Genomic DNA, 26,120 nt, shown 5'->3' with positions numbered 1-26,120 from the left:
CACGTGTCTACAAAAATAAATGTGTGCCTGCTGCACACGTTTGGTTGTTAACTGGAGCTCTCTTTGCTGAATGATGGCTGTTGCACTGGAGGTGATGGTATGACTGGGCATGGCTGTGGTGGTGATGACTCACTGCAGAGTAGGACGTGGGAGATAAGGTGAGTTAGGTTTCTGAGGCAGCTCCCGGAACAGAGGTTCCTTTGCCTTCGGGAGGCAGCAGGGAAGGGAGGGGTGGCCTGGCAGCCATGCTGCCGTAGCTCCATGGCTGGCTCAGCTTTTCCAGTAGGGAGAGAACCTCAGCTGAGGGCACAGTGGCTGCAAAGGGCTAATGTCACACGGCACACAGCACAGTGCCTCACCTTGCTCCTATCTAATCAGAATTGTCCCTGTTATTATTTTCCTAGAGACACATCAGCCCAGAGGATCTGATTGGTAGGAGAGGAGTGGGGAAGGGATGAGGTGTGAAGGAAGCTGGAAGTTCATGGGTAGAGTATTGGACTTTCTGGAAGAGCCCCAAAACCTCTAAAATCTTGAATCATTTTGCTCTCAAGATGATCCTTGTTCCAACCCTTAACCAAAATTCCACTTTTCCTATCACTGGCATCACTGTTCTCCTGGTCACCCAGAAATAAAGCCTAAAGCTCACGTGTGACTCTGTTATACCGACCTTCTAATTCCGTCAGTTTCCTTGACTTGATTTTCTTACACAAAAAATTTTCTTTCCAAGTGTTTCCTTCCTCTCTGCTCTCACCCTGGGCCAAGTCCTCACTTCATTCCTGAACCCACTAGCTACTGGGTCTCTTGTCTGTTATCTAATCAATCCAGATCCCCAGTACCACAGCAGCCTTTTGTAGATATTATTTTCATCATGTCAAAACCTTCCTCAAAAGCCGTCAATCCTTCCTTCTCTAACATGTGAAGTCTGGACTTTTCTTCATGACTTTTCTTCATCGTCTGTAATATGGCCCCCGGTGATATAGTACCTTTATTCTACTTTTCCAGCCATCAAGCCATTCTTCCTCCTGTCCCAACACAAGCACCATAACCCGGTACTGATGTGGCTCAGGAAATGTTGCCCAGGCACATCATCCTAATAAATCCCATTTTGCCTGGAATGGGAAACAAGACACAGAGGTGAAATGCCTCCTCTCAGAGACGTGCTCACCGAGACCCCAGGTGAGGGCTCAGTATGATTTGGGAAAGGGAAAGGAATTTTCTGGCTTGGCACACACTTCATTCCTCCTTATATTTATGAGGCATCTTAGGTGGGTGCGACGGAAAAAGGGACAGCATCCCTGCCACTAAAGAGTCTGCAAGCAATAGGGAGGTGACAGTGCAGGCCCCTGTGTAAGAGAATGCGGAGCACAGGAAGGAGAGGCTCAGGGACGCCCCGCCCCCCGTCCTCTGGAGAAGGCAGGAGACCCTGTGAGGTAGGCAGAGGCAAATACTGTCCACGTTGTCATGATGACAGAACTTGCTCGCCTGCCCGAGGGTGCAAGTGGCTTGTTTATTACCACAGAGCGAATAATGAGCAGGCTAGGGTCTCTTAGTTTGGTGGTCTTTTTCCTGCACTGTTCTACCTGCACCTCGAGAAGCTATCAAGCATGCTTTGGAGCAGGGCAAATGGGCACGGAACTGTGAGAAATCCCGGTGAAGGTGGCATTTGACCCAAGAACCCAAGAATCCAAGAGATTTCAATCATAGGAGAAAGGAGAGAAGACAGAATACCTCAAAAGTCAAGTAATTCCGTCAGCAAAGACATGGAGCCACCCAAGGGCAAGATTGCTTGGGGAGCAAAGACGTCCCCCTTTGCCTCCTCTGAGAAGTTGAGATAAAGGAGGAGAGGCCTGGGTGTCCTCTGACTGATAAACAGGCTCCACCCAGAGGCCAATAGCGTGTGCATGGGGACAGGAAGTTCAAGTGGCAGAAGTTCCCCTTTTCCAGGAGGAAGGAACGGGCTGGGGTTGGAGGAAGTCCGTTTCCTGAATCCTTGTTCTCAGAATAGGTGCCTCTGGACCAGAACCTGGAAGGATTGCGGGAGCCAGAGAGAGGGACAGACCGACAGACGGACAGACCCACAGACGGCAAGTCCCTTGGAGAAAACCATTTCTTTTTTGGAGTCAGATGTCTGGGGTGGCGAGTGAGGGGTGGCTGCTGTGTGAGAATGCCCTGCCACCCCCACTAGAGACGAGGCTGTGAGAGGCTTGGAGAGTAGAAATGAGAATGACAGGGAGGTGACGGGAGAGCGGGGAAGTCGTGGTACATCCAGGGGCCAGGTTCGTTCTGAAGGTCTCTGGGAACCCCGCCTTGGGATGAAAATAGGTGTGTGTGGAGAGGGTGGGCAGGCGGAGGTGTCAAAATGACCTGATATGACTCTTTCCTGCACCCCTTCCTGAACCAGCTTCTCTCTCCTCCGTCCTGCTCGCTCGGTTCAGGAGGGCGGAGACAGTCGTGAGGAGAGTCACGGGGGGACAGACCGCGCTGGGCCGGGGGAATGGGGACTCTCTGGAGCCAGGAGGTGAGTACGTCCTTGGCCTGCCCTGGGCAGGACCCCCCCCCCCCCCCTGCTTGGTCCTTCCCAGGACAGGCAGCACCCCTTGTCTGCACAGGGGTCCAATCAGGGCTGGGTGTCGAGAGAATGGTCTCTGTACAAGGGGGCCCTAGCACTAACTTCCTTCTTCTCTTTCCTGCCTTCTCCCCAATCCCCTCCAGCTTGTGTCTCTCACCTCCTGGTTCCCTGCTACACAGAGACCCCCAGAAGAGGGGCAGCCCACCGAACAGAACAGATGGCGGGCCATGGCCAGGAGGCTGCTAACCACTGTCCTGCTTTTAGGCCTGTTCCTTGGTTCTTCTGTGCTTCTGTTCTACCTCTTCCAGGGCTGTACACCTTGTAAGCAGGATCTTGGAACCCAGTCAGCCCTCCCTCAGTCACGGGCTCCTGTTTGTCCGTCGCCCTGAGGCTCGGTGTCCACTGACTTAATCCATCACTTATTCTGACCGACCCTCCCGTCGACCCACCTTCCCGAGCTCTCCCTCCCTGCATCCCACCAGTCAGATCATCCCCTCCTCACCAGGCGTTCCTTGGCCTAGCCCCTTGGGGGAGCCCTTGTCTCCCTGTCTCTTCTTCCCCAGCTCTGAGTTTTCCCCCACAGACCCCTGTGAGACGCCTGTGTGTCGGCGTCTCCTGCGCCGATACCTGGCCTCTCGGGACACCAGTGCGGACCCCTGCACCGACTTCTTCAGCTTTGCCTGCGGAAAGGCCAAAGGGACCAGTAATTCTTTGCAGGCTCTTCGGAGAATGCTGGGTAAGGAAAGCAGGGCAAAGACTGTCTGTGCAAACAGGTGACTGAGCCTAGAGCCATCATGACTATCCCAAACCGTGTGGTTGAGGGACCTGGTCTGCATGTCCCGAGTGGGCTTTCGGAACACTGCCTACCTCTTTCCTCGTCCATCTCTTCCGGGTCCTCTCTGCATCTTTTCTGTACCTAGTTCATCCTCTTTCCTTTCCTGTTTACCCACGACCACGCCATTCGCTCCACATTCTCCCTTTTACCGAGCTGCATCTTCCTTGTTATCTCCCCTAAATTCTCAGTCTCTATGCTATGCCTGGTGTCTCCCCCCACCAGCATCTCCTCAGGACCTCTTGCACTTTAATTCTTCTCTCCATTACTCAGGCTCTAGCCTTCAAACGCTTCTTGTCTTCTAACGCCCGCTTGCCACTGTTACCCGCTCCCTCCCGTAAGCGCCCCTCTCTCACAATTACCTCCTGGGTGTTCTCCACTCCATCCTCGGACCATGGCGTGCAAGTTAAGCTGGCAGAAGCGGGATAACGGGGATGAATGACTGCAGATGATGGAGAGAGGAAAGAAGTGTCCATGCCCAAGGGAGCGGATAGAGAAGCTACCCTGGAAGAGCAAGAGAACCACGTTAAAAACCCCAGGGGCAAAGAAAATTCCTGTGGATGGCGGTGGAGAGAAAAAGAGCTGTGAGGAAGTCTATGAGGAAGGAACAGGCCATCTAGAGTTTGGAAGTGGGTCCCAGGAAGTTGGGGGATGGTAGGGTTTGGGACTAAATGTATAAGATAGGCATGCATTTCCAGTGTAAGGGAACCTAGAGAACATGCTGACAGTAACGGCTGGAAGTGGGGAGAAGTAAATGTATCCCTCTGCCCCGCTTCTTGTGATGCAGAAATTGTGGAAGTAGGCTCTCCCTCAGTGCGGCCGTGCTTCAGTGAAGGCGCAGAGATGAAAAGAAGCAATAGGCTTAGAATAGATTCTGCTGTCCACCATGGAATGAATAAATATCAGGGGGACTGAGGGAGAGGTGTCAGGTATTAGGGGGTGGATGATTTAAATGGGTATGTGTTTGGGTTATTGTCACATGTTTGTTTGTATCCTGTGATCAGGGAATGAAGGAAGTCTGGACTAGGGGAGCCCGCCCTGTGTCTTCTCTTGCTAAATCTTTCCTTATGAGATTTCCTCTCTCTGATGCCTCAACGTTCTCTGGTTTCCTGAATTTTCCTGATTCCTGCATTCCTCTCTCTCCTGCCTTCCATTTCTACCCTTTCTCCTTTATCCATATACCACTTACTCCTGTCTCTTCCTTTTCTTCCCTGTCTTTTCCTCCTTATTTTATTTCTCACCTTGCCTTTATTGTCTTCATTGTCTTCACCACACACAGTGCTCCACTCTTATTCTTCCATCACGTGGATCCAGTCCAAATGGGACAATTTTTCTCACCCCTCCATTTCTGCCCTCCCTTCCTTTTTCCCCAAGAGCTTTTCCTTCCTTTCCAGTAAGCTCCCTGCCTCACATCTTCTCTGCTTATCTCTATGCTGGCACCCCTTCTTTAACTCGCCCATGCTTCTTTTCTAGAGGCCTCAGGGTCCTGGCACCCGGGATCTGGGGAGGAGAAAGCTTTGCAATTCTATAACTCCTGCATGGACACGAGTGCCATTGAAGCCGCAGGGGCTGGTCCCCTCAGACAAGTTATTGAGGAGGTGAGACATGGGGCACAACTTTTCTGGATACGTATTGCATAGGATCAATGTATGCTCAAGGCTGCCATCCCCAAGTTCTAAGAGGGAGATGGAAATGGCAGTGCCTGTGGATATACTAGGACCTTGGGTGCAGCTGGAGAAAGAAGGACAGATGTGGAGCCTTAGAGGGCTCCAAGAACTCAAGAAGCAGCAGCTGTCTGAGGGATGGGGTCGGGGTGTCAGGGGTGACATCTCTTATGCTGAGCCTTGCTTCTTCTTCCCAGCTTGGAGGTTGGCGAATCTCCGGTAATTGGACTTCCTTAGAATTTAACAGAACTCTGAGACTTCTGATGAGTGAATATGGTCACTTCCCATTCTTCAGAGCTTACCTGGGACCTCATCCCACCTCTCCGCACAAGCCAGTCATCCAGGTGAGGGATGTCCTGGCAAAAATGTAGTGGGACCTAGGTCTGCCTCAAATTCTAGCCTTAGAGGGAGGTTGCAGGTTGGGGAGATAGGATACATGTGCAAGGTAGGGGAAAGACCTATCTGTAGGGCACATTATTGATGTGCGAGTCAGAGACACTAGGTGAGATTAGGTAAAGGAGCAGCAAGGCCAGCCCTGGAAAGGCAGAGGTCATTTTCGTCTTCCTTACTGCTTATGTGATTATGACAGAGCCTCTTAAGAGTCCCCTATCTGCAGTATTGCCCTCCTATTATTTACTCTTCTTTTCCCCCAGAGGGACCTTTCTAAATCAAGAGCTAATTATATACTATTATCTCTGCTTAAATGCCTTCAAGGACTCACTAGGTCATCAGGATCTAGTTCTTAATCTTTAGCAATATCCTGCAAGCCTTTACAGTCTGACCCCTACAGACTTCTCCAGTCTTATCTCCTGCCCTATCCCTTCTCCCCTTTAAACCCCAAGCCATGCTTGCTCACTTTTAGCTTCAAGAACATTCCTCAGTTCTCTGCATATATGTCTCCCTTTGCCTGCAACATGACTCCCCAACCCCCCATACTCAGCCCAGAAAACATAGTATTTTTCAGATTTTGGCTTTCACTATTCTTTCTTCCAGGAAGTCTCCACTGACATCCTGGCTAAGAGCCGGGGAACCACTCTGTCTGTAAGCCTCTTCAAAGCAGGGCCACACCTATTCACCTTTGTTCCTCAGGACCCAGCACAAGGCCAGGTATCTGGAGGCCCACTCCAGACGTGTGTTGAGCCAGTAAATAAGTAAAAACATTGGAGGCATCGGTATTGTGGTGGGCAATTAGTGATGCTATATATTTGGCCCCATTTTTAAAAAATCTCACGCATTTTTAAGAGGGTACATATACAAGAAGAACTGATAATCAGTACGCAGTATTCTGAACTTCCTCTCTAAAGGGGGTGCTCAGGAGTTTAACTGGTGTGGCCTTTGGGGATTGGTTAGGATCTGAAATGGTTAAGGGAAGGCTCAGGGAAGGGAGAATGTGAGCTGAGCCTTGCAACTATGGATTCACACAGATAAAGGTGAAGCTACAGGGCATTAAAAGGGCTGTGGGGCAAGTGTGGAGCTAAAGGAAAGCGTGGAACGGCATGACTCCTCTGTGGGGTGAGTGAGGAGGTGGGTCTGTTGAACAGAGACTATGGGGGTGCTAGTGGGCTGCAGTCAGAGGTAAAAGTAAGGCTGAAGACATGAGGTTGGGCCTGATTATTCCTGACCTGAGAAGCTAGACTCAGTGATATCTTTTGATATACTGGGGAAAAAATAAGCTACTGAGGTCTTTCAAATATGATGGTTGTTCATTGAGCTTAAGTAGAGTCAGCAGTTTGCGAGGTCCACCTGGAGGTGTTGAGGAATCCAGATGAGCAATTTTGGGGCTCTGAACAAAGATGATTGTGGTAAAATGGAAAGGAAAGGCCAGGCCTAAAGGTGTAGGTCACTTTGTCCTGTGGTCATGGTCCATGGTGATGCCATTGGACGTGGTAACTGATTGAATATACATAAAGGAAACAGGGAAATTTGGAAATGACCCCACAGTTTTTTGTTGTTTTTTTTTTAATTTTATTGGGGAACAGCCATGGTCATTGGTTACACATTGCTTTCATGCTACAATGGCATGGCTGACTCTTTTAGGGAGGACACAGCTCACAGTGGCTCATGTGGGGATCAAACCGGCAACCTTGGTGTTATCAGCACCACGTTCTAACCAATTGAGCTCACCGGTCACCCCATGACCCCACAGTTTTTATTTTATGTGAATGGGAGGAGAGTGGCTACCATCAACTTGAGACTGGATGGACTCTGAGGGGAAGAATAGGTAAAGAGAATGGACTGCAAAGGTCCAATGAGGGGTGTGGGGGCAGAGAAGAGCAAGAACAGACAGGGAAGGGAAGTCAGACCAGCACCGATGAGCCACAAAGGACAGGGGAGGAGCCAGTTTCCTGTCTGGAGGGAGGGGTCATCTTTGATCCTAAGATTTCCGAGCTCAGAGAATAAGGAATGAGAAGACACCATTGGAAACCTAGAGATCATATCAGAAACAATTATGGAAATGGCCACAGATTGTACAGAGTTTAGGAGGACGGTGAGGAAACTGGAGCGCAGGGGTATAGGTGACTTTTAGTTCTTTAAAGCTGGGACATAAAATTAGACAAAGGAGTCAAGTGAAAGTATTTCTTACAAGATAGGGGGAAAGTATATCGCTCAAAGTGGCAGTGGGAAATTGAAGTTGGAAAAGAAAAAGGAAGCGTGTGGGGCAAACAATCTTCAGAACAGAATCAAGGACACAGTCCCAGAGCGAAGGTGAGACAAGGAGGGTGATGAGCCACTTGCCTGGGCTTAAAATTGAAGAGGGCACCAAAAACTCAGTAATCAAGATAAGTCCTATTTTAATGAATATTTTTGAAAACCAAAGTCAATGCAAGTATCCATGATGAATAAAATATCAAGTTTTTATTCATTGTGGATTTTTTTGAAAAAAAGATTTTTTTCCCCCAAATGGATCAAAACTCTATTATAGACTTTATTGTTTGAAAACATCTACAATTTAAAAAAAAATGGATCAAACATACATTATGGATTTTTTGGGGAAAAAATTCTATGATGAACAAAGTTTTATAATTTTACTCAGCATGGATTTTAAAAAATATCCATTAAGGCATTGTTTATCTTGATTACTGAGTTTTCGGTACCTCTGAAGTTTTGCATCTGAGATGGGTGTCTTACTCCCTTCACCCTAGACATGGTCCTAGCACAGGAAATGGTTCCTTTCAGAACATGGATTATGACGCGTCTCGCACTGAGCACCCCCGAAACCTGGTTGAAATACCCACCTTCTCTTCACAATTCCATGTCTGGACTCTGTCCCCCCGGGCCCCTCGCCACTGATCCCTTCCTTGCTTTGTACCGTTGCGCCTTCTCTGTGCCCAGTGTAGTCCATCGCCCGAGGCCATCTTCCGCGGTCCAGTCCCCATCTCCCCACACCCGTCCTCTCCTAGGACCACACTACCCACTTCTCTCCAGTCTCTCTTGTGTGCAGATAGAGCAGCCAGAGTTTGACATTCCCAGGCCAGAGAAGGAAATGAAGACCTATGCCCAGGTAAGATGGTGTGGTGGACAAAAGTCCTGACCTCTGGTGCTAGGAAAAAGGCAGGGGACACTAGTGCCAGTGACTGAGGGTTTTCCACCCCTCAGATCCTGCGGGAATACCTGGCTTACCTGAATCGCCTGGGGAACTTGCTGGGAGGAGATCCAATCAAGGTGGAAGAGCATGCCTCCATGTCCCTCTCCATCACCTCGCAGCTGTCCCAGTTTCTGAGGCAGCAGCGGGCACAGGGAAAGCTCTTCCAGATGGTCACTATTGACCAACTGCAGGTGACCGGGGCCTGGACGAGGATGGGCATGGGGGGTCCCTCTCCCAAACTTGCTTGACTTCTTGGTCTTCTTTCTCCTCATTCCCTTAATTCCTTTCCCTCCCTAACATTTTTGGCTCCATCCTTTGCCCCAGCCATCCCCTCCTCACTCACTCTCAAACCCTGATGGAAGGGATGCCCTTCTCCTTCCCCTCTCCTCCTTTTCTGTCCCCTTTAGCCTTTGTGTCCCTCTTCTAAGGAAATGGCCCCTGCCATCGACTGGTTGTCCTGCTTGCAAGCAATGTTCACACCGATATCGCTGAGCCCCTCCCAGCTAGTCGTGGTCCATGACCTGGATTATTTGCAAAACATGTCGCAACTGGTGGAAACGCAGCTGTTGACGCACAGGTTTGCCCCACATGGGATCGGGGAATTACAGGGTCATAGAAAGAGTCTGAGGACCCACAGGTGTCAGGGACACAGGTGGCTTTGGAGAATGTAGGCTTCCCAGGAGGATGGGAGGGATTCATGGATACATGGGGAGGAGAAGGGATGGGGTGGCCCACCCAAGAGGAAATGCAGGACATGGGAAGTGTGAGAGGTATGGGGGGCAGGGGAAAGGAAGACACACATGAAATGAGGGGTGCAGGTGTTAGGCAACACACAGGGTTTTCTGGGAGCAGAATCCAGACTGTGAAGAGCCTCTGAGCTCTAGGAGATGCTGGACAGCCAGTCACTGGGGACAGCTGGGGCCCGTGTGACTTGTCAGCAGCTGAGGGCTGTGGACGGGAGGAGAAGGCACATGGGCTAGAGGAGGTAAAGGCCGGGGTGTTCTGGGGGGGGGACAGCTGAGGAGAAGGCCATTTCTCAGGTATGATGAGAGGATCCTGGACCCTTGTGGGAAAGAGCAGGACGTCATGGAAGATGGGGGGACATGAAAGTGAGGCTCTGTGTTGGGCTCTCTGCTGTCCCTGATACCTGTGTGGCCACCACCTGAAGGCAATGACTTCCTTCCGACTTCCTTCCAGGGGCTTGGCCCTTCTTCATAGTAACTCAGTGGCAGCAACATCTAGAGATGCTTTTTGACAGAAGCAAACCACCCTTCGTGTGGGCGTGAGCAGGTTTACGTCAGGGCACAAATCAACATGGTAAGAGAATGGCCAGCAGAGCAGAGAAAGGCCCTGGATCCCAGCTTTGTTGTGCTTAGAAGATACATCTTAAGATGAGCTGAGATTTCTTGGCTGTGGGAGTAGATGAATCAGTTTTGTGAAATCCAAGTCCAGCCTTCATCTAGTCCAGATCCTCCTCTCCCTGTGACTTGAGAAGCCTGTGTCTTCATCCAGTTCTTTCTTCTATCATTCTCCAACCCCACTTCAGTCTACACCAAGGAAAGCTCCTGTTCACTTGTTCACAGTCAGTTATTCTCTATAAATACAGCAAAGGGGCTTCTTTCAGGAGTCACGGTGACCTACACAAGGGGAGGCATTACATGAGGGGACCCCAGAGCTCTGGGGTATATATGTGGGTCTCTCTTCTCTCCACAGAGATTTTCTGCAGAGCCATATGATCTTTGGGCTGGTGGGGACCCTTTCTCCAGCCCTGGACAGTAAATTCCAGGAAGCACGCAGAGTGCTGAACCAGAAACTGCGGGAGCTGACAGAACGACCACCTATGGTGAGGAGAGGAGGGGGTGAAGGACCCACATCGGGGCTAAAGAGGCATGTGTCTTTTTGAGGGATAAATGTAGGCATATCTGTCTCAGGGAGGAGACATGAAGGTAGACACCTTTCAGTGTCTGGGCTTTCCATGGAAGCAGACAGGTTGGCACACACACTTTCCTTGAGATCTGAGGTACCAGGTACCAGACCTTTGAGGCATATGCCTGACTACGCCAGTGGCCTTGTGCCGAGTATTCCAGTTTAAGTATAAAACTTTAAATGATCAAGAACTGCTCTTCCTTAGCCATGACCCTTAAACTATAATATTTGCCTAGCTATTCTGAGCTCTGTGATTTGAGGACATGGACCTGAAACTTAGGATTCACTGGGATGAGAGGCAGGTATAATGAGCAGTGGCCTTCCCGTCTTGGTAATTCCAGTGTTTGATGCTCAAATGTGCTTCACAGAGAGTTCATCTCTGACATCCCATGGGGTGTCAGTTTTTTCCTTTCTTAATATGCATATACATTTTTTTGGCACCGTGTGTGTGTGTGTGTGTATGTGTATATACTATATTACATACCTTTTATGTCCATTAGGATATATAATTGTCCTTGGGCTTAAAAGCTGAATCTGGCTCTACCAACAAATGGTTGTGTGGCTTTGGGGAAGCCACTTCACCTCTCGGGAACAACAGTACCAAATATGGCCCATAATAATAATTATAGCTGATCTGCACTGAGGAGTTACTGTATGTCAAGCATTGCAAAGAACATCTTTGCATAAATGATTTTATTGAATCCTCCCAGAAACATGCTGAGGTCCTCGCAAGACCACACAGCTCATAAGTGAAGGAACAGATACCGAAACAGACTGTCTGGCTCAAGAGGCCATGTCTTTCACTACATACTCTGCAGGATTGAGAAATAAGTGGGTGGTACAGAAAACGGGTTGGTGAATTCTTTCTACAAAGGTCAAGGTAGTAAATTTTTTTGGCTTTGTGGTCCTCATGGTCTGTGTTGTAACTACTCAACTCTGTCCTTGTAACGCAAAATCATACATACACTAAACAAATGAAAGGGCATAGCTGCATTCCAAAAAAAGTCTGGTTTGGACAACAGATGCTCTCAGAGTTCCCAGGAGGGAGAGATCGGGGTGCATTTGACTGACCGGTGGCATCTCCGTGCAGGAGAGAGAATGGAAGCCATGTCTAGAGAGTTGAAGGAGTTTTCTGGTGAAGAAAGGGCCATTATTTTACTGGGACAAGGCCTGGAACAGGCTGGCTAAAACTTGGTGTAATATGAGGGGTCCTGCCGGTGGCGCGGGCTGAGAAGAGTGGACCAGGCTTGCAGGAAGCTGTGCCCGCTGCTGGAGGAGCATGCCCCAGGCATCTGAGCACCAACAAGGAGCCAGGGCAACTGGAACAGAAAGAGCAAATGGGAGAAGAGCCGGGAGGAGATCCGAGAGGACAGGAGCAGTGCACACAGGGCCCGGTCGGTCACGGTAGAGCTTTTGGCTTTTCTCTGCATGAAATGGGGGCCTGTAGGAGCTGTCCGTTTTATGCTTTACAGGAATGTGTCTTGAAGGTGAGCGACAGGATTTCCTGGCAGATGTGTGGTGTGAGAAGGGAGGGCGGAGGCAGACACTATCAAGGTCTTGCCTTGATTTGACCAAAATTTATGGTTCTATGAAGTGGTCATTAATTATACATTTCTAACCATATTCTTCTGAATGAATTCTACTTTATAGTGCCCTTATTCAGAAAGACCGCTCAGTGTCATTATACGACCCTATTTTGTTGACTAATTTTGAATATACAGTCAATAAAAATGGCTATTAAGCCAGGCTTTTCTCTTATCAAACTTGAGAAGCTGAGTTTTGGGATGTAAAAGCAGGACTTCACATCTGTGCCTGTTAAATGTGAACTATTTATATTCAGCGCAGTGTCCCAATTTATTCAGGTAACTCAACATTTGTTTCAATTATCCATTATATTACCTTTTCTTTTCTACTTTTGGTCATTTGGAGTTTTATTTAGTGTGTCTGCATCTAGACTACCATTAAGATTTTAAGAAGGAAGAGCATCCAGTCAGGTTATTGAAGACCTAGCTCTGGATTCATTCATTTGCCTATGCAACAAACATTTATTGAGCATCTACTACATACCAGATACTTCTCTAGGCACTATAGACCACAGTGAACAAAATAGACAAAATCTCTGCCCTCAGACACTTATATTCTAAGGGAAGGAGAAAGATAGGAAGTGCCATGGATATGTGTTATGGAGAAATAAAACAGGAAAGGGTCTGGAGAAGAGGGACTGGAGGGGGCGGGGTGCATGTTACAATTTTTAGTAGGATGATCAGGGAAGCTCAGACTAACTTGGACTCATTAATCTCTGATATTTTGTTGTGGTTCCGCCTGCTGCGAATCCTCTCAAAGTCTATCATCATCCAACATAGTTTTCTCCATCTAATTGGCAAAAAGTTAATTTGTGGTTTTTACCAAATGCCTTCTTGAAATCAGAATAATGCTAACAGAGTAGGGTAATATGCTAGAATTTACAGAGTCGTATTTTTAATGTATTATTTCACCTCATCTTCAAAGCAACTCTGTGAGGAAGTTGGAACAGGCATTAATTAAACTCATTAATAGCTGGATACCTGAAGGACTGAGGTTTAAGCTCATAATCAACACAGTCAATGCTGAATTCTCTGTGCAAACGTAGCACTGAGATGATCCTTGAGGATGAATCTGACCTATCAGTGAGTTTTGTTGGCCTTTAAAGCCTTTTATAAACTTGTAATTAATTGCCAACATTCTAAAATTAGGAGATGGCATGCCAATAATCAATCAGGTTTTGAGCCTTTTGTCATTGTAAACGTGAAGCTTGGGCATTGCTGGGTGAGCCTTCTCTGGGGCAAGAACTGACCGGAGCTCAGCGGTGCCACTTGGTTCGGCCCGGGTGTGCCCTCTGCAGTTTGTCATTGTACCTCTGTGTCTATGGTTCTGATGTTGGACTGCTTCCTTAGTTATGTCACGACGTGGTCCGCTTGAGTTTGTGACTCCTGGTCTGTGGTCTGCCCTAGAGCGCAGAACTGAGTAACCAGAGAAATTGCTGTTGTCTTGGCATTGTTTATCCTCAGTGATCCTACCTTGGTCCTTAGTCATTATGCATCATTTTCCAAGTGTTAAACAATAGTTCAATGATTCCCAGAGTTGCACAGGGGTGAACAACGGGTCGTCCGAGGTGGTGTCTATGTGCTCCAGGAACCAGGTCGGGGCCTGCTGTGGCCCAGACTACGGAGACAGGCAAGCAACAAGCAAAAGCTGTTGCAGAAAGGGGCAGGCACCAGCAAAAGGAATCAGGAAGCAGCTCAGGAACCAGGAGTCGTGGCAAGGCAGGCAGATCCCCACTGCCAAGCTCAAGGCAGATGCCATTTGCTGCTGCCCTGGTGTAGCCCCGAAGCCGAGCTTGTCATCGGGAGGCCTGTGGGAGGTGGACACTGAAGGTGGCCAGCAGAGCCTGCACTTGACCCGGTCGTTGCTATCAGACCCAGGTTTCCTTTCAACTTGTGTTGGCTTTTCACATTGTTTCAGAGCTCCAACTAATACCCCTTAGAAAGTGTCTGAGTCCCTTCTCCCCACAGGGTCCCTAACAGGCCTCCTGGTGAGGGGACAAGAACACACAATGTAGGTGACCAGGTCTGGAGCAACCTCCAAAATGATAAACGTCCTCACAGGCAGACCCAGGAGTTTCTTCGTCAACAGCAACACCGACCTTCCCTTTCTGGTTCTTCTTATGGGCAGCCCCATAAACTCGCGTCTACTCTTTAGGACCAGGGTGCGTAATGGCAGCCTAACTACCTTCCCTGAGAGGAGATCTCTCAGGGGAGTCAATCAGTTACAGGAATTGAGTCTGGTGACTTCACCCAAATTTGCATATTAGCTGGCTGTCCTGAGTCCCAGCTCAGCTTTGCCTTAGGCCGGCTCCCGTATTCCTTATCCCTGCCCCTTGAACAGGCTTCTCGATCTGCCTTTTGTCGTCTCTGGGCCTACTCCTTGGCCAGCTCTTCAAAGCCATCCAAGCCCACCACTGAAACCTCCCAGCATCTCTCTCTTTCTTATTCCTTCTGTCCTGCTGTGAGAAACACTGCAGTTGCCAAGGCCTCCTTGAGTTTTGTCTAAATGGCTCTCCACCTTTGAAGTTGCAAATGTCCACCATCCTATTTTTGTCTCATCCTGCTTTGGCTGAAAGTTTCTTAGCTCTCTGAACTCATACACTTGGTCTTTTCTTTTGCTCTCCTACCAGACAACATAGCATCTGAAACCCAATTTCACTCTGATAATTTTCTTCTTTGTAAGACAAGATCCTGCCATACAATCCATGATAACCATTTGGGGAATGGAGGAGGATGGTAAAAAGGAGGAAGGACTGACCTCCAGTTTGCATTTTAAGCAAAGAAACATGGGAGTGTGGGAGTCGGCTGGGCTCCCACAGAGGTACCTGTGTTGGGTGGGGACGGGGCAGCCACCAGACCTCCTAAGGTTTGGCATCTAGTCCTCTGCTTCCCAAGAGCCTTTCAGGCCTCCAGAAGGCTGCCTCCCAGGAGGCCTTGCTTTCAAATTCAATAGGCAGCAAACACGGACGATGTGTCCAACCCAGGCTCAGGAGACTAATCCTAGAGGACAGCTCAGCCCCTGTTGCTGAGAAGCCGTGAACCCCTGTGTGCCACCAAAAGGGATCACAGTAAAGTCAGACCAACAAGAGCAGTGTCCACGGTGGGAAAAGGTCTAGAGAAGATTGGCCTGAGAAAATAGGTGAGGAGGACTCTTGACCTTGATGAGAGACACTCATTCCAGCTTTGTCTCCATAGCCCACCCACCCTCGATGGATGACGTGCATGGAGCAGACGAGGGCCGTCTTCGAGTCTACCCTGGCAGCCATGTTTAGTCGTGAGGCCCTGAGCCCGAGCACCCAAAGTGCTGTATGTGAGAGCGCTTTCCCAGCCCGTGTCCCTCCACCCTCTCCACCCAACCCACCCTCTCCTAATTCTGTTGACTTTGCGCTTCTCGACTGTATGTGTGTTTAAGGAGTCAGCCAGTCACAGAGAGAGCCCGAAGGACATGCTATGTTGCCAGGTCTGCACAGTTCAGCTATGGGACACCCAGTGTACACAGCAAGCACCAGCTTAGACAAGTCACCCAGCTTTCCTGCTCTTGTGCTTCCTCAACCATAAAATGAGAAAATCGAACTCCATGACCTCTAAAGCTACTCCCTGTTTATGATTTTTTTTAACAACACACGAAACAACGTGAGAATGGAATGATATAATCACTCCATTGTGCAAATAAATAACTACTGAATACTTTCTGCCTGCCTACCATGTGCCCGGTGCTCGTGTAAGCACTTTGCACGAACTGCTTTAATTCCTAGTATCATCCTCGTTTTCTAGAAGAGAGAACTGAAGCACAGAGAGGCGAAGCTACCAAATAGCAGAGTCAGAATTTGAACTTAAGGTTCCTGAGAGTGTCATCCATTTTCCTCCACCAAAAAAAAAGATATAGACAAGATGGTAGATGGCTGGGAAAGCAATAACTATACGGTCAAGTAGTGAAGCTGGAGAGACTTCAGCTTGTTAGGAAGCTAAAAATCCCAGGAAGATGGAGAGAGGAAATGCATGCCTTAAGAGAGAGGGTGTGAGGGCAGGAGCCCCCGAGAGCCTCTTCCCCCCTCGGTTGTCGGAGTGGATTGCCTGGCCAAGAGTAGGGACTCTTGCCGAGGGTGTCCCTCCCTCGGCCTGCTGGGATCTCCCCATAGGCTGTCTCGTCTGTCGACCCATGGGGTGACCAGCTCCCACCTTCGCTTTCTGTGCTCGGCACCTCCGTTCTGTCTCCACAGATCTAGATCTTTGTACCCTTGGCTTTTGGTCACCTAGGAAATACCATTTTCCTTTCTCTCTTTCTGAGGCCTCACCCCTTCTCTGGCAGAATCTCAGGGCCAAGACCCCTTCCTAGACTCCTGGTGGGCAGGACCCAAGACTGAGGCTGTGACTCACTGTTTGTCTGTCCCCACACCCTCATGCCCGCAGGCCATGGAATTATTCACCGCCATCCGGGATGCCCTTCTCACTCACCTCAGAAGCCTTCCTTGGATGGATGAGGAGAGCCGGAGAAAGGCCCAGGACAGAGTGAGGCTAGGAGGAGGAGACAGGGTGGGGACGTGCAGGGGGTGGAATTGAGTATTGGATCAAGAGACCCCAGTGGCTGGAGGAGAGTGAAAAGGCAGCAGGTATAAACACCAACATATGGCACACACACTGGTGACAGTATAAAAGGTGGGGGACAAGGGCAGTGAGCAGGAGAAATCCGTCCGATAGACTTGGGGTAGCTAAGTTCTTTCTACTTTGTGTCTCTCCCCAGGTCACCCATCTGCAAGCGAAGATGGGGGCCCCCGAATGGGCCCCGGAGCCAGCGCTGGCCAGACAGGAATACAACGATGTGGGTCCCCTTCCCTGTCAGCTCCTCTTTCGTCCTCAGCTTCCTCACCCCCTAACCTACCTGAGTGGCAAACAGTCCATTTTCCCTGGATGATCGTAACCAACCCCTTTCTTTCCTGGTGCTGGCTGGGTTTTATGGGTGAATTTCTTTACTGTGGGTCTTGCCAACAGGAGAACAGAACCTTTTCAGGTCACGGTGTGTGTGTGTGTGTGTGTGTGTGTGTGTGTGTGTGTATGCACGTGCACACACATGCATTTTTGTGACTTGCTCAAGTGTGTTTATCTGAGTGCTGACACACGTGAAGCCTTCTAGCTCCCATGTGGGGTGGTGGTGTCGTGCTCCTTTCCACTGTACTGGAGATGTCTGTGTCAGTTCTTACCTGTGCAGGTTCAGATGTACCCATCAGGGTACGTCAGCGTGCACGTACATGTGTCACCTCTTGCATCCTCCCAGATACACCTCGGACCCAGCTACCTGCAGTCCTTCCTGAGCAGTGTCCGATCCCGCCAAGCTAGAATGGTCCAGAGCTCCTTGCAGCCTGTCCCTCACCACAGGTACGAGAGCATCCTAGAGATGGCCATCCAAGATGAGCGGGAAAGCAGGCCAAGGGCTCAGAGAAACAGGAACGGTGGCAGGTGGGAGGGACTGCCTTTGTCTGGGGGGGGCAACAAATGATGGAGCTCGTGTTCATATGTGACTTTTCCACAGGTGGCAGATGTCCCCCTGGGAGGTCAGTGCCAACTATTCAATATCTGACCATGTGGTGGTCTTTTCAGCTGGACTCCTCCAACCCCCGTTCTTCCACCCTGGCTACCCCAGGTATGGGCATCCTAGGAGAGTGGGCAGGAATTTTCCCAAGAGTGATGGACAGATGCTGTGATGGATGGGACTTGTAGTTGGACAATTGGGGTTAAACATGTTGAAGGATCCTGGGGGTAAGACAAGCCCTTGTCCCCCCAGGGCCGTGAACTTTGGCGCTGCTGGCAGCATCATGGCCCATAAGCTGTTGCGCATCTTCGACCAGCTCTGTGGGTAACAGTGGGCCATTGGGAGGTGGGGCTGTCGGGACCCAGGTGAAGGCCCAAATGGAGGCCTAGAGAAGGAGAAAGGGAGGTTACGTGAGGGCTCCACGTCAGAGCGTCCTCACACTTTGGCAGTGCTCCCGGGAGCCAGCCCAGTGTGTGGTACCCCATGTCCTCCCTGCTGCGCCATGCCTCCCCATTTCATTCCCTTGCCCCATTTTCAACAGTACTCCCCGGGGGCTGCCTGGCCTGTGACTCCCGTGCCCTACATGGGGCACAGCTGTGCCTGGAGCGCCACTACGCTGCCTTCCCGTTACCTAACGGAACCGCCTTCAATAGCTCCCACAGCCTCCAGGAGAGTGCCGCCGACGTCGGGGGGTTGGCCATCGCGCTGCAGGTAACTCAGGTCCCAAAGGCCAGGGTCTATTCTGACCAGTTCTTCCTCTACCACCCTTCATGCTCACATAGTTGCAAAGCTTTCTACCCTTCACCTCCCCACTGCACAGACGTACCCCACAGATGCCTCTTTTCTAGGATATCCACAGATCTTCTGACAGGTGCATTGTTTCCTGGCTCAGACCAGTGTTTTAGTGCAGAACTCGGGAAAGGGGCCATGGACTGGTTTTGAGTTCTGTGTGTAGGGCATCAGGCTTCCGATGGCCACAGGTCTGGAGCCTAAGGGGTCTTCTCTATCACCCCCCCCATATCCAGGCATACAGCAAGGGGCTCTTATGGCACCGTGGGGAGACCATCCTGCCCAACCTGGGCCTCAGCCCCCACCAACTCTTCTTCTTAAGCTATGCCCAGGTAGGCAGCTGCCTTCTCCCAGCACGCCTGCTCCATGTCAGGTAAACATCCTATCGCTAACGCTTAAAGCATCTCTCCTCCCTGAAACGCCTTCCCCGAAATGCCCCCAACCATCTGCCGCAGATGTCCTCACTCTTGTCCTTTCACACATGCTCCCTTGGGACCATCCTTCAGACTGCTACAAATTCTTCTACCAAATTCAGCACCCTCTTCAAGAAAAAAAGAAAAGAAAAATCTCTACTTCTAAATCCCTCCCTGAGAGGAGTTCAACTTTTTTTTCCCCCTCTTCTTTCTTACCTTAGCAATACAAACCCCTTAAAAATGAGCCTTAATGGTCTGTCTATAGACTACATTTCTGTTCGAAGACCTCACCTCCAGGTGTGGTCCCACCTGACATGACCCTCTAGGTACCATGTGCTCCCTCAGCAGACACTGCCCCCAATTCCGCAGTCTGCTGAAAGACCCCCCCCCTCACAGAGTTCTCCCAATAGACGCCACCTCTCCGTCCCTTGTCAATGGTCTGATGACACAACGCAGGCCGTCCCCCAGATGCCGGCTGCCAGACTTAAGGACCTACCAATGGCAATACGCTTCCCCTCTCCACGTGGCCTTGGCGCATTCCTATCGCTGCTCTTGTCCTCGTCTGCTGTCTCTAGTCACCACCTAGTCACCAGGTCTGCCTGCTGACCCTTCACCACCCTGCCCTTCTTCCCAACCCATGTGGGGACCTCTCTTTCTCCCCAGGTGATGTGTGGGGAGCCCAGCACACAGGAGTCTCAGGACACTCACAGCCCTCCCGTCCTTCGAGTCCACGGGCCCCTCAGCAACACCCCAGCCTTTGCCAGATATTTCTCTTGTCCAAGTGGCACCCTCATGAACCCCTCCCACCGCTGCCAGCTCTGGTAATCTGGCCACCCAAGAGACCTCAATGCAGATGTGGCACCATCCTCCCTGCCCCATCCATGGAATCCGGGCCATGACACCTCTCCCCTTTTCTGAAAAATAAAACCTGGCACTTGGCTTCTGCCTGTCTCTTAGTGACTCTTTCCTGCTTATGTTCTCTGCCGAAAAGTCAGCGAAGATAAGAGAAAATTCCACACAGAGTTCCATAGACATGAGAAAAGGAAAGAACTATTTGGAGGCCACAAAGTGCTCTTTGAACTGCTCTGGATCCTGGTCTGGAACGGGGGATAGGGGAAGGCCTGAGACATCGCTCTTCACCTGCCGGCCTCCAGCCCCTGGCTGGCATTAGAAAGGGCCGGGGGGCGTCTAAAGGTCAGTGGGCCGGAGGTTGAGCCATTAAACAGAGCAGTTAGAGATAGGGGCTTTGGTTAGGTCTCAGAGAGCTGCCCCCCGTTGTTTTCAGGATTTTATTGATATTACTTCTATTGTAGCGGCCTCCTCCTCTAACCTGCTGTCCCGAACAAAGCCTGGAGAGGTGTGGAGAGACGGGCTTGGGCCTGTTGTTTCTGGCCCCGGGAGACAGAGCTCAGAATGTGGGGAGGCAGTCGGCAGTGGCGATGTCAATGAAAAGGGCAGCTCCGGGATCCCTCTGGCGCCGGCATCTCCCTTAGGAGCTGTGACACGGAGCCCAGGGACAGAGTGTCAGGAGGCTATCATGAAACGGAGGTAGACATCCAGGTCCCCCTCCAGGAACCAGGCCACCACATCAGCCTCAACGTTCCTCATAAGAAAAGCATGATGCTGGCCAGATTCAAGCAGAAGGCGAATTCCAAGAGGCGGCTCCGAATAGCTGGGTTCTCCGGTGTCTTGTCCTCTTGCTGGGCCATGTCCACCAGCTGCCACATCTCACCCACTGAGGAGGCCACGAAGTGCTCTTCGAACTGCTCTTGAGCCTGGTCTGGAACGGGGAGAGAGGCGGCCTGAAACACTGCTCCCCACCCGCCCGCCTCCGGTCCTGGCCGGCGTCAGAAAGGGGAAGGCGTTGGAGGATGTGGGGGAGGGTTAGGGCCTGGAGCTCCAGCCCAAGCGCCTGGATCCTTGTCCTTGACCGCAGAGGTGATGCGCCATTTGGAGGCCTCTTCCGGTCTGTGTGCAACCACAGCTCCAGCTCAAGAGCACGCACACCCCGGCTCCAACTCAGGCCACGTCCTCCAAAGTGTACACCTTTGGAGCGTGAGGGGCAACCTTAGAGAAGGATGAAAACCAAAGACTCATCCCAGACAAACGCACGTGTGCTCATAGGCATGAAAGCCAAATACAGTTTCCGCTGGCTCGCAGTATACCGCAAACAGGGCCCTGCTCAAGACCCTTTCACATGACACCCTCACACTCCAATAGGAGGGGGCTGGGGGATTCGCCCATAATCCGAACCTAGCTCAGGTTTCACTCTGGCCCCCTAAGGCATCTGGGACTGACTCCAATCAGACCTGGTCCCGACCTGCAGACGTTACTCTCCTTCTTGACCTACCTGTAGAGGGTGTTTTCTCTTTTGGACTGCTCTCATCAGGGCCTGGGTTCCCTTCCTGAGGCCTCGCCCCCTTCACCTGCAGCAGCGATAGGATGAGTGCCAGGAAGGCTGCCCTGCAGAGCTGGGAGCCCAGGGATGTCACGGGCCTGCCCATCTGCTGTCCATATGGCCTTCGCCACTCCCTCGTGCCCTGCGGGCGCCCCGCCACCTCCCTCCCCGCTCACGTGCCGGCTCCCTTCCCAGCACCATTTTCTTCCCCTTCCCTTCCACAGGACCTCTGATGTCACGAGCTCTGTGACATCACAACCATGGGCCTGACTGTCATTCTAGTTCACTAGAGAGTTTCATTGCTGGGCAAGAGAGTGGAGAGTAGCCAACAGAGGACAATAGAGCCTTCTAGGATGACCATACTGGGTCATCCTATGGAGAGCAACACACATGACTTAAAAGAGTTTGTGAAAACCTTTCACACCCATTGCATCCTTAGATCTACATAGCAACCAGGTCTCAAAGTAACAGTGTTATGGTACCCATTATATAGATGAGGAAACTGAGGTTCCCAGAAGAACTGACTCACCCACTCGAGATCACACAGGGTACTAAGGGGCAAGGCATGACTGTTGATTAGCTCTTTTGATTCTAAATGTCACTTCTTCCCACTCTTCCATGCAGACTTTCTTGAAGGAAAGTGGCTTGCACAGGATGAGGCCCAGACCAGATGTAGACATGAGAATCGTCAAGTCCTGGGCTGTGCATGAAGTTCAGGTCCATTGGAGATGTGGGAAGGGGAGGGGCATGGGTGGAGGGTGGGAAAAGGGTTCATGCTGTATGTATGTGACAGACACAGAGGGTGACAGGACAGAGAAACAGAGTGGGGTGCCCTGGGCCCAAGTCGAATCCATGCTGTCCTTCCTCATCTTCCCATAGACTCTCCTTGGGCCTCACCTTTGCCCTCTTACACTGATAGACTGGAACAGCCTCTTATCTCATGTTATTTACACCCTCTTGTACTCTTAGACATGGAGACAACACCATTGGAGGCTCATTCACTAAACTACTTGCTTGGTGGAAGGAGTCTTCAGAGAAGAACCAGTGTGGCTGAGAGGCGAGGAGCCCAAATAACGGATCTCAAGATACCTGCCTCTGTGGCCCTATGCCCACCCTGCCCATGAACTTGGTGAGCACATACCTCTTGTCAGTCACTGGCCGTGGCTAATGGTCATATGCTCCTTGGAGCAGAGATGGTGGTTAAGGGTGAGGTGGGGTGGGTTGGGGAGACACGATGAAGACCTGCCTGGAAAACCAGAAACAAATGCAGGCTGTGAGACACAGGAGGGGTGCTAGGATGTGTGGGAGGAGATTTTAGACCCACTCGAACTGTCACAACCAGCTCACACCACCTGTGGCATCCATGCCTTCCACCCCTGAATGAACCGTCCAGTGCAGGGGCAAAGGACACAGGCAGAAGCATGCACCTGTTCTGAAAGAGGGGGTTGTAGAAATGGGGGTGCATGTGGAGATTCCTTCCCACAGATATGCTCTCCTGCAGGCTCGCTCACAGACAGCAGCTGCTACCTCATCTACTTCCTGGTAACCCAAGCCAGGTGGGAATGATAGCAGAGGTCACTTGTCTGTGAGGGAGGAAAGATTCTAGTAAGCAGGTGACCCTGCTCACCCCTACCTTGAACTCACTGACCTGCAGGTCCCAGGAATGATGCTTGGGTGGAAAAACATCGCTAATCTCCTCCTGGTTATGTGCGGGGAGGAGTTTCTTGGTTCCTGGCCAAAAGAGAAACTATCTCCAGCTCTGTGAGTATAAGTGGGGAGGGCGACTGGGGGTGGGGGTGTTTTTGGGGGCCAGGCTGGAGTGGAAGGAACCGGGCTGTACTGACCACTGCTACTTCCATTTCCTTACCACCAGCCCGCCCTACTCCCCGTTTGGAAAAAGATATATCCTGGCAGGAAACCAGGAATCCCTTAAAATGTTTTTTTCTCTTGTTACAAAAGGATTTTAAGAAGCATGAGAAACAAAAAGGGCTAATAACGACACCATCCAGTGATCGTCAATATTGATATTTTCAAGTATAGCGTTCAAACCCTTTCCCTGTATGGCCGTGTGGGGTGGGGGTGTATTTCCTATCAATTGACATCCGGGTATCATGTGTGCTCCTCTCCTCCTCATCACATCAGAATAAGAAGAGGTCTGGCTGCTTTGGTACCAGGGCGCTCTGGGACCCTGACAGTGCTCCTACTGACGACTCCTCCTGGTCACCTGGGGGGCATTGCTGGGTCACACTGGACTTTGAGGAATCACCCTAGGGCAGGAAAGCTGCTGCCTGAGGGAGAGAGGCTGCAGATGTCCTTACCTGCACGAAGCTGAGGGAGCACCGGGAAGAGAGAGAGAGGACAGAAGGACAGATGGGGTGGCGATGCGGAACAGGACAGAGGTGAAGGAGTGCAGGGGAAGAAAGCCAGAGGAGAGTGAGGGGTCCTTAAAGATGAGGAAGCGGCTCCTAAATTGCCAGTCTACCCCTGGGACAGGTGGGACAGCCTGGTCCCCCTCAGGCTGCTGTACCTGCCCCTCCCACTAGAGAGGACCATGTGGGCAGAGAAGGGCAAGTAAGGCGGTGAAGACCCTGCACCCCCTTTTCCTCCGCCGGGACCCAGGGATGCTGCCCTTGGTGCGAGCCCCTGCACACCTGCTTTGTGCGGCTCTGACCGGGCCAGCCCCTCCCCCCGACCCCTCCAGGTTTAGCTTTATGGGCTGGGTGCTCCTTCTCTGTGCCTGCCCCTGCTTATCAGCTCATCTACAACCCCCACCTCAACCTTATCGCTCTCTCCATCTCCTTAGCCTGGAAGTCCCAAGGCTTGAGAGGCTATTACCACCTCACATTGCCCCAACCCCCAGCACAGCCAAAAAATGTCCCCCAAGGTGACCCCTTTCCCCGCCACCGCCTGCATCTCCCCTTCCCTGGGGGAGCCCACGCTTCCTCCTGGTCTCGGGTGGGCACCTCCTTTTCCTTGCCTTATTTATTTCCTTTCAGCTCTTGTCCGTTTGTAAAGGTTATTTTGTCCATCCTTCAAGAGCTAGAGAAAGAGCTCTCATTCTTATAGCAACAGAAGGGGGCCTTCCCCTGCTCCTGGGGACCCCCAAGAGGGGGACCCCCAGCCCATCTCCACCCAAGTCTCTCGCATCTTTATAGGCAGACAGTTCCCAAGAAGCAACACGGTCTGGCGTGTAGTTTGGAGCTAAGGTTTCAACTCTAAAGCCTGTTTGTTTTGTCTGTTTGTTAAAATTTTATTGGGGAACAATGTGTTTTTTCCAGGACCCATCAGCTCCAAGTCAAGTTGTTCTCCTTCAACCTTAGTTGTGGAGGATGTAGCTCAGCTCCAAGTCCAGCCACCATTTTCAATCTAGTTGTGTGTGTGTGTGTGTGTGTGTGTGTGTGTGTGTGTGTGTGTGTGTGTGTGTGGAGGGCAGCCCACTATCCCATGTGGGAGTCAAACCAGCAACCTTGTTTTTAAGAGCACGCGCTCTAACCAACTGAGCCACTCGGCCTACCCGAAGCCAGTTCTAGTTTGTCCACTAGCCGTGGAATCAATCACACTTTCTGTCTGGGCTCAGTCTTCTTATTCAGAAAACAAAGAGACCCCCTACCCTATCCCCACCTACCTCTTAGGGCCATTGAATGACAACTGTGCAGTCATGTGTGTGGACCTCTTTGAAAACAACCAGGGGGAGAAACAGGAGCTCTCATATCATAAAACAATGAAATGTGGTCTTGGCTTTACTCATCCCTCCTGCTGTCTTATTCCTGGACAGAGACCCAAATGTGGGACCAAGATTGCTTCCTCCCCCACCTCCCCTCACTTCCTGCTGTTCAACCTCTGCGGAAACGCAGGCCCCTCTGGGGGCCTCCTCTGACCAGGGGCTCCAAGAAGCTGGAAGGGAAGAGGAGTCACTGGTGGTCTTCTCATTCAGGAGGGGTGGCCTGAACCCCTTCTGTGAGACAGGGCTGCGGGGTTGAGGAGAGATGACAACAACTTAGAGAAGCAGCCCCAGGGGCTTTGGAGCCCATCTAGGAAGGAGAATCCACAGTTCTTGAACTCCTAGGACCATGCTTGACAGATGCTTCCAGGAGAGCATAGAGGCACTACACCCTTTTTATAGATTAGCAGACGGAGGCACAGGGAGCTCACCTAACTGATTTGTAAGGGCCGAGAGCCAGGATTCAAACCAGGCTCTGCCTGACTGCCCGGCTGCCGGACTTTACTGCCTGATCCCCTGCATCCAACTGACTGCTCGCCTTGCTTGTTGGGACCCACCTTTCAGGTCTCTGTCCTTGCTCCCAGGAGATTGCTCTGCCTCAGGGGTCACCTGTCTAGGCCTCAGCTCCCACCCCCTGCCTGAGCAAAGTTCCCTCCCCTCTCCCCTCCTAGCTCTAGGGTAGGCTGTGCCCCAGAGGTTCGCTCCAGAAAGAGCTCCTCCCCTCCAGGTAAAGCTGCACTCCCCTGGCAGGGCCGCCAGTCTCCTCAGCTGGAGGAGACACACACACACCCCCACCATAGCTGGCCACACGGGAGATACACTCACTGTCACTCCCCACCCCAAACAATCCCTCCTCTTCCTCAGCAGCTGCTGCATCCTAGACCTGCCGCTTTCCCTGCGTCCCCATAACCTGGCAGCTCCTGAAAGAAGACATGGGAGCGCCTCCACCCAAGGCGAAAGGGTCCTTGGCCCAGCTCCAGAAATTTCTGACCTCCTGGCTGCCCAGAGAGAAAGACTGGGACCGCCGTCTGGACGAGGCCCATATGCTGCAACAGAAGAGGTAGGCTGCCCCCATGTGCCGCGTCCCACCTCTCGCTGGCCCACATACCCAC

General features: G+C 51.2%; 3 protein-coding genes across 6 annotated transcripts in view; 2 read left to right on the top strand and 1 right to left on the bottom strand.

The window, feature by feature from the left end:
* KEL (Kell metallo-endopeptidase (Kell blood group)) overlaps positions 1-19,828 on the top strand; it is a 31,328-nt gene extending 11,500 nt beyond the window's left edge. Inside the window, exons 2-20 of one of the 4 annotated variants that reach the window (XM_019632295.1) lie at positions 1,003-1,176; positions 2,001-2,518; positions 2,713-2,890; positions 3,153-3,305; positions 4,875-4,999; positions 5,263-5,409; positions 8,508-8,567; positions 8,663-8,842; positions 9,080-9,228; positions 10,365-10,494; positions 15,356-15,466; positions 16,571-16,669; positions 16,902-16,979; positions 17,433-17,533; positions 17,688-17,798; positions 17,940-18,007; positions 18,229-18,398; positions 18,713-18,808; positions 19,553-19,828. In XM_019632295.1, coding sequence (XP_019487840.1) covers positions 2,495-2,518; positions 2,713-2,890; positions 3,153-3,305; positions 4,875-4,999; positions 5,263-5,409; positions 8,508-8,567; positions 8,663-8,842; positions 9,080-9,228; positions 10,365-10,494; positions 15,356-15,466; positions 16,571-16,669; positions 16,902-16,979; positions 17,433-17,533; positions 17,688-17,798; positions 17,940-18,007; positions 18,229-18,398; positions 18,713-18,808; positions 19,553-19,714 — 2,142 coding nt within the window. In that variant the 5' untranslated portion in view covers positions 1,003-1,176; positions 2,001-2,494 and the 3' untranslated portion in view covers positions 19,715-19,828. Of the gene's footprint in view, positions 1-1,002; positions 1,177-1,481; positions 2,519-2,712; positions 2,891-3,152; positions 3,306-4,874; positions 5,000-5,262; positions 5,410-8,507; positions 8,568-8,662; positions 8,843-9,058; positions 9,229-10,364; positions 10,495-15,355; positions 15,467-16,570; positions 16,670-16,901; positions 16,980-17,432; positions 17,534-17,687; positions 17,799-17,939; positions 18,008-18,228; positions 18,399-18,712; positions 18,809-19,552 lie in introns of those variants that run through there. The other 3 variants (XM_019632292.1, XM_019632294.1, XM_019632293.1) reach the window with 3 other exon arrangements.
* A 610-nt stretch (positions 19,829-20,438) lies between these two features.
* Positions 20,439-21,393, bottom strand: SOFU1 (sperm-oocyte fusion factor 1). Its single transcript, XM_019632276.1, has 2 exons — positions 21,240-21,393; positions 20,439-20,669 (listed from the first exon to the last, which is right to left on the bottom strand). Exons 1-2 carry the CDS (start codon positions 21,391-21,393, stop codon positions 20,494-20,496), a joined length of 330 nt encoding a protein of 109 aa, XP_019487821.1. The 3' UTR covers positions 20,439-20,493.
* A 519-nt stretch (positions 21,394-21,912) lies between these two features.
* Positions 21,913-26,120, top strand: part of TRPV5 (transient receptor potential cation channel subfamily V member 5) — a 29,819-nt gene continuing 25,611 nt past the window's right edge. The window contains 4 exon segments of the mRNA XM_019632310.1: positions 21,913-22,004; positions 22,257-22,416; positions 22,942-23,048; positions 25,876-26,068. Coding sequence (XP_019487855.1) covers positions 25,941-26,068 — 128 coding nt within the window. The 5' untranslated portion in view covers positions 21,913-22,004; positions 22,257-22,416; positions 22,942-23,048; positions 25,876-25,940.

The sequence above is a fragment of the Hipposideros armiger genome, unplaced genomic scaffold, assembly GCF_001890085.2.
Source record: "Hipposideros armiger isolate ML-2016 unplaced genomic scaffold, ASM189008v1 scaffold_1116, whole genome shotgun sequence".
Classification (NCBI taxonomy): Eukaryota; Metazoa; Chordata; class Mammalia; order Chiroptera; family Hipposideridae; genus Hipposideros; species Hipposideros armiger.
The sequence above is the reverse complement of the archived record's forward strand: the minus strand, read 5'-3'. Positions and strand labels throughout refer to the sequence as shown.

Excerpts from the sequence above, each read along its gene's own strand:
- SOFU1 (XM_019632276.1), bottom strand. The coding sequence starts at position 21,393 with ATGGGCAGGCCCGTGACATCCCTGGGCTCCCAGCTCTGCAGGGCAGCC. Across the intron at positions 20,670-21,239 it reads AGAGAAAACACCCTCTACAG|ACCAGGCTCAAGAGCAGTTC; the intron begins GTAGGTCAAGAA and ends TCCCCGTTCCAG.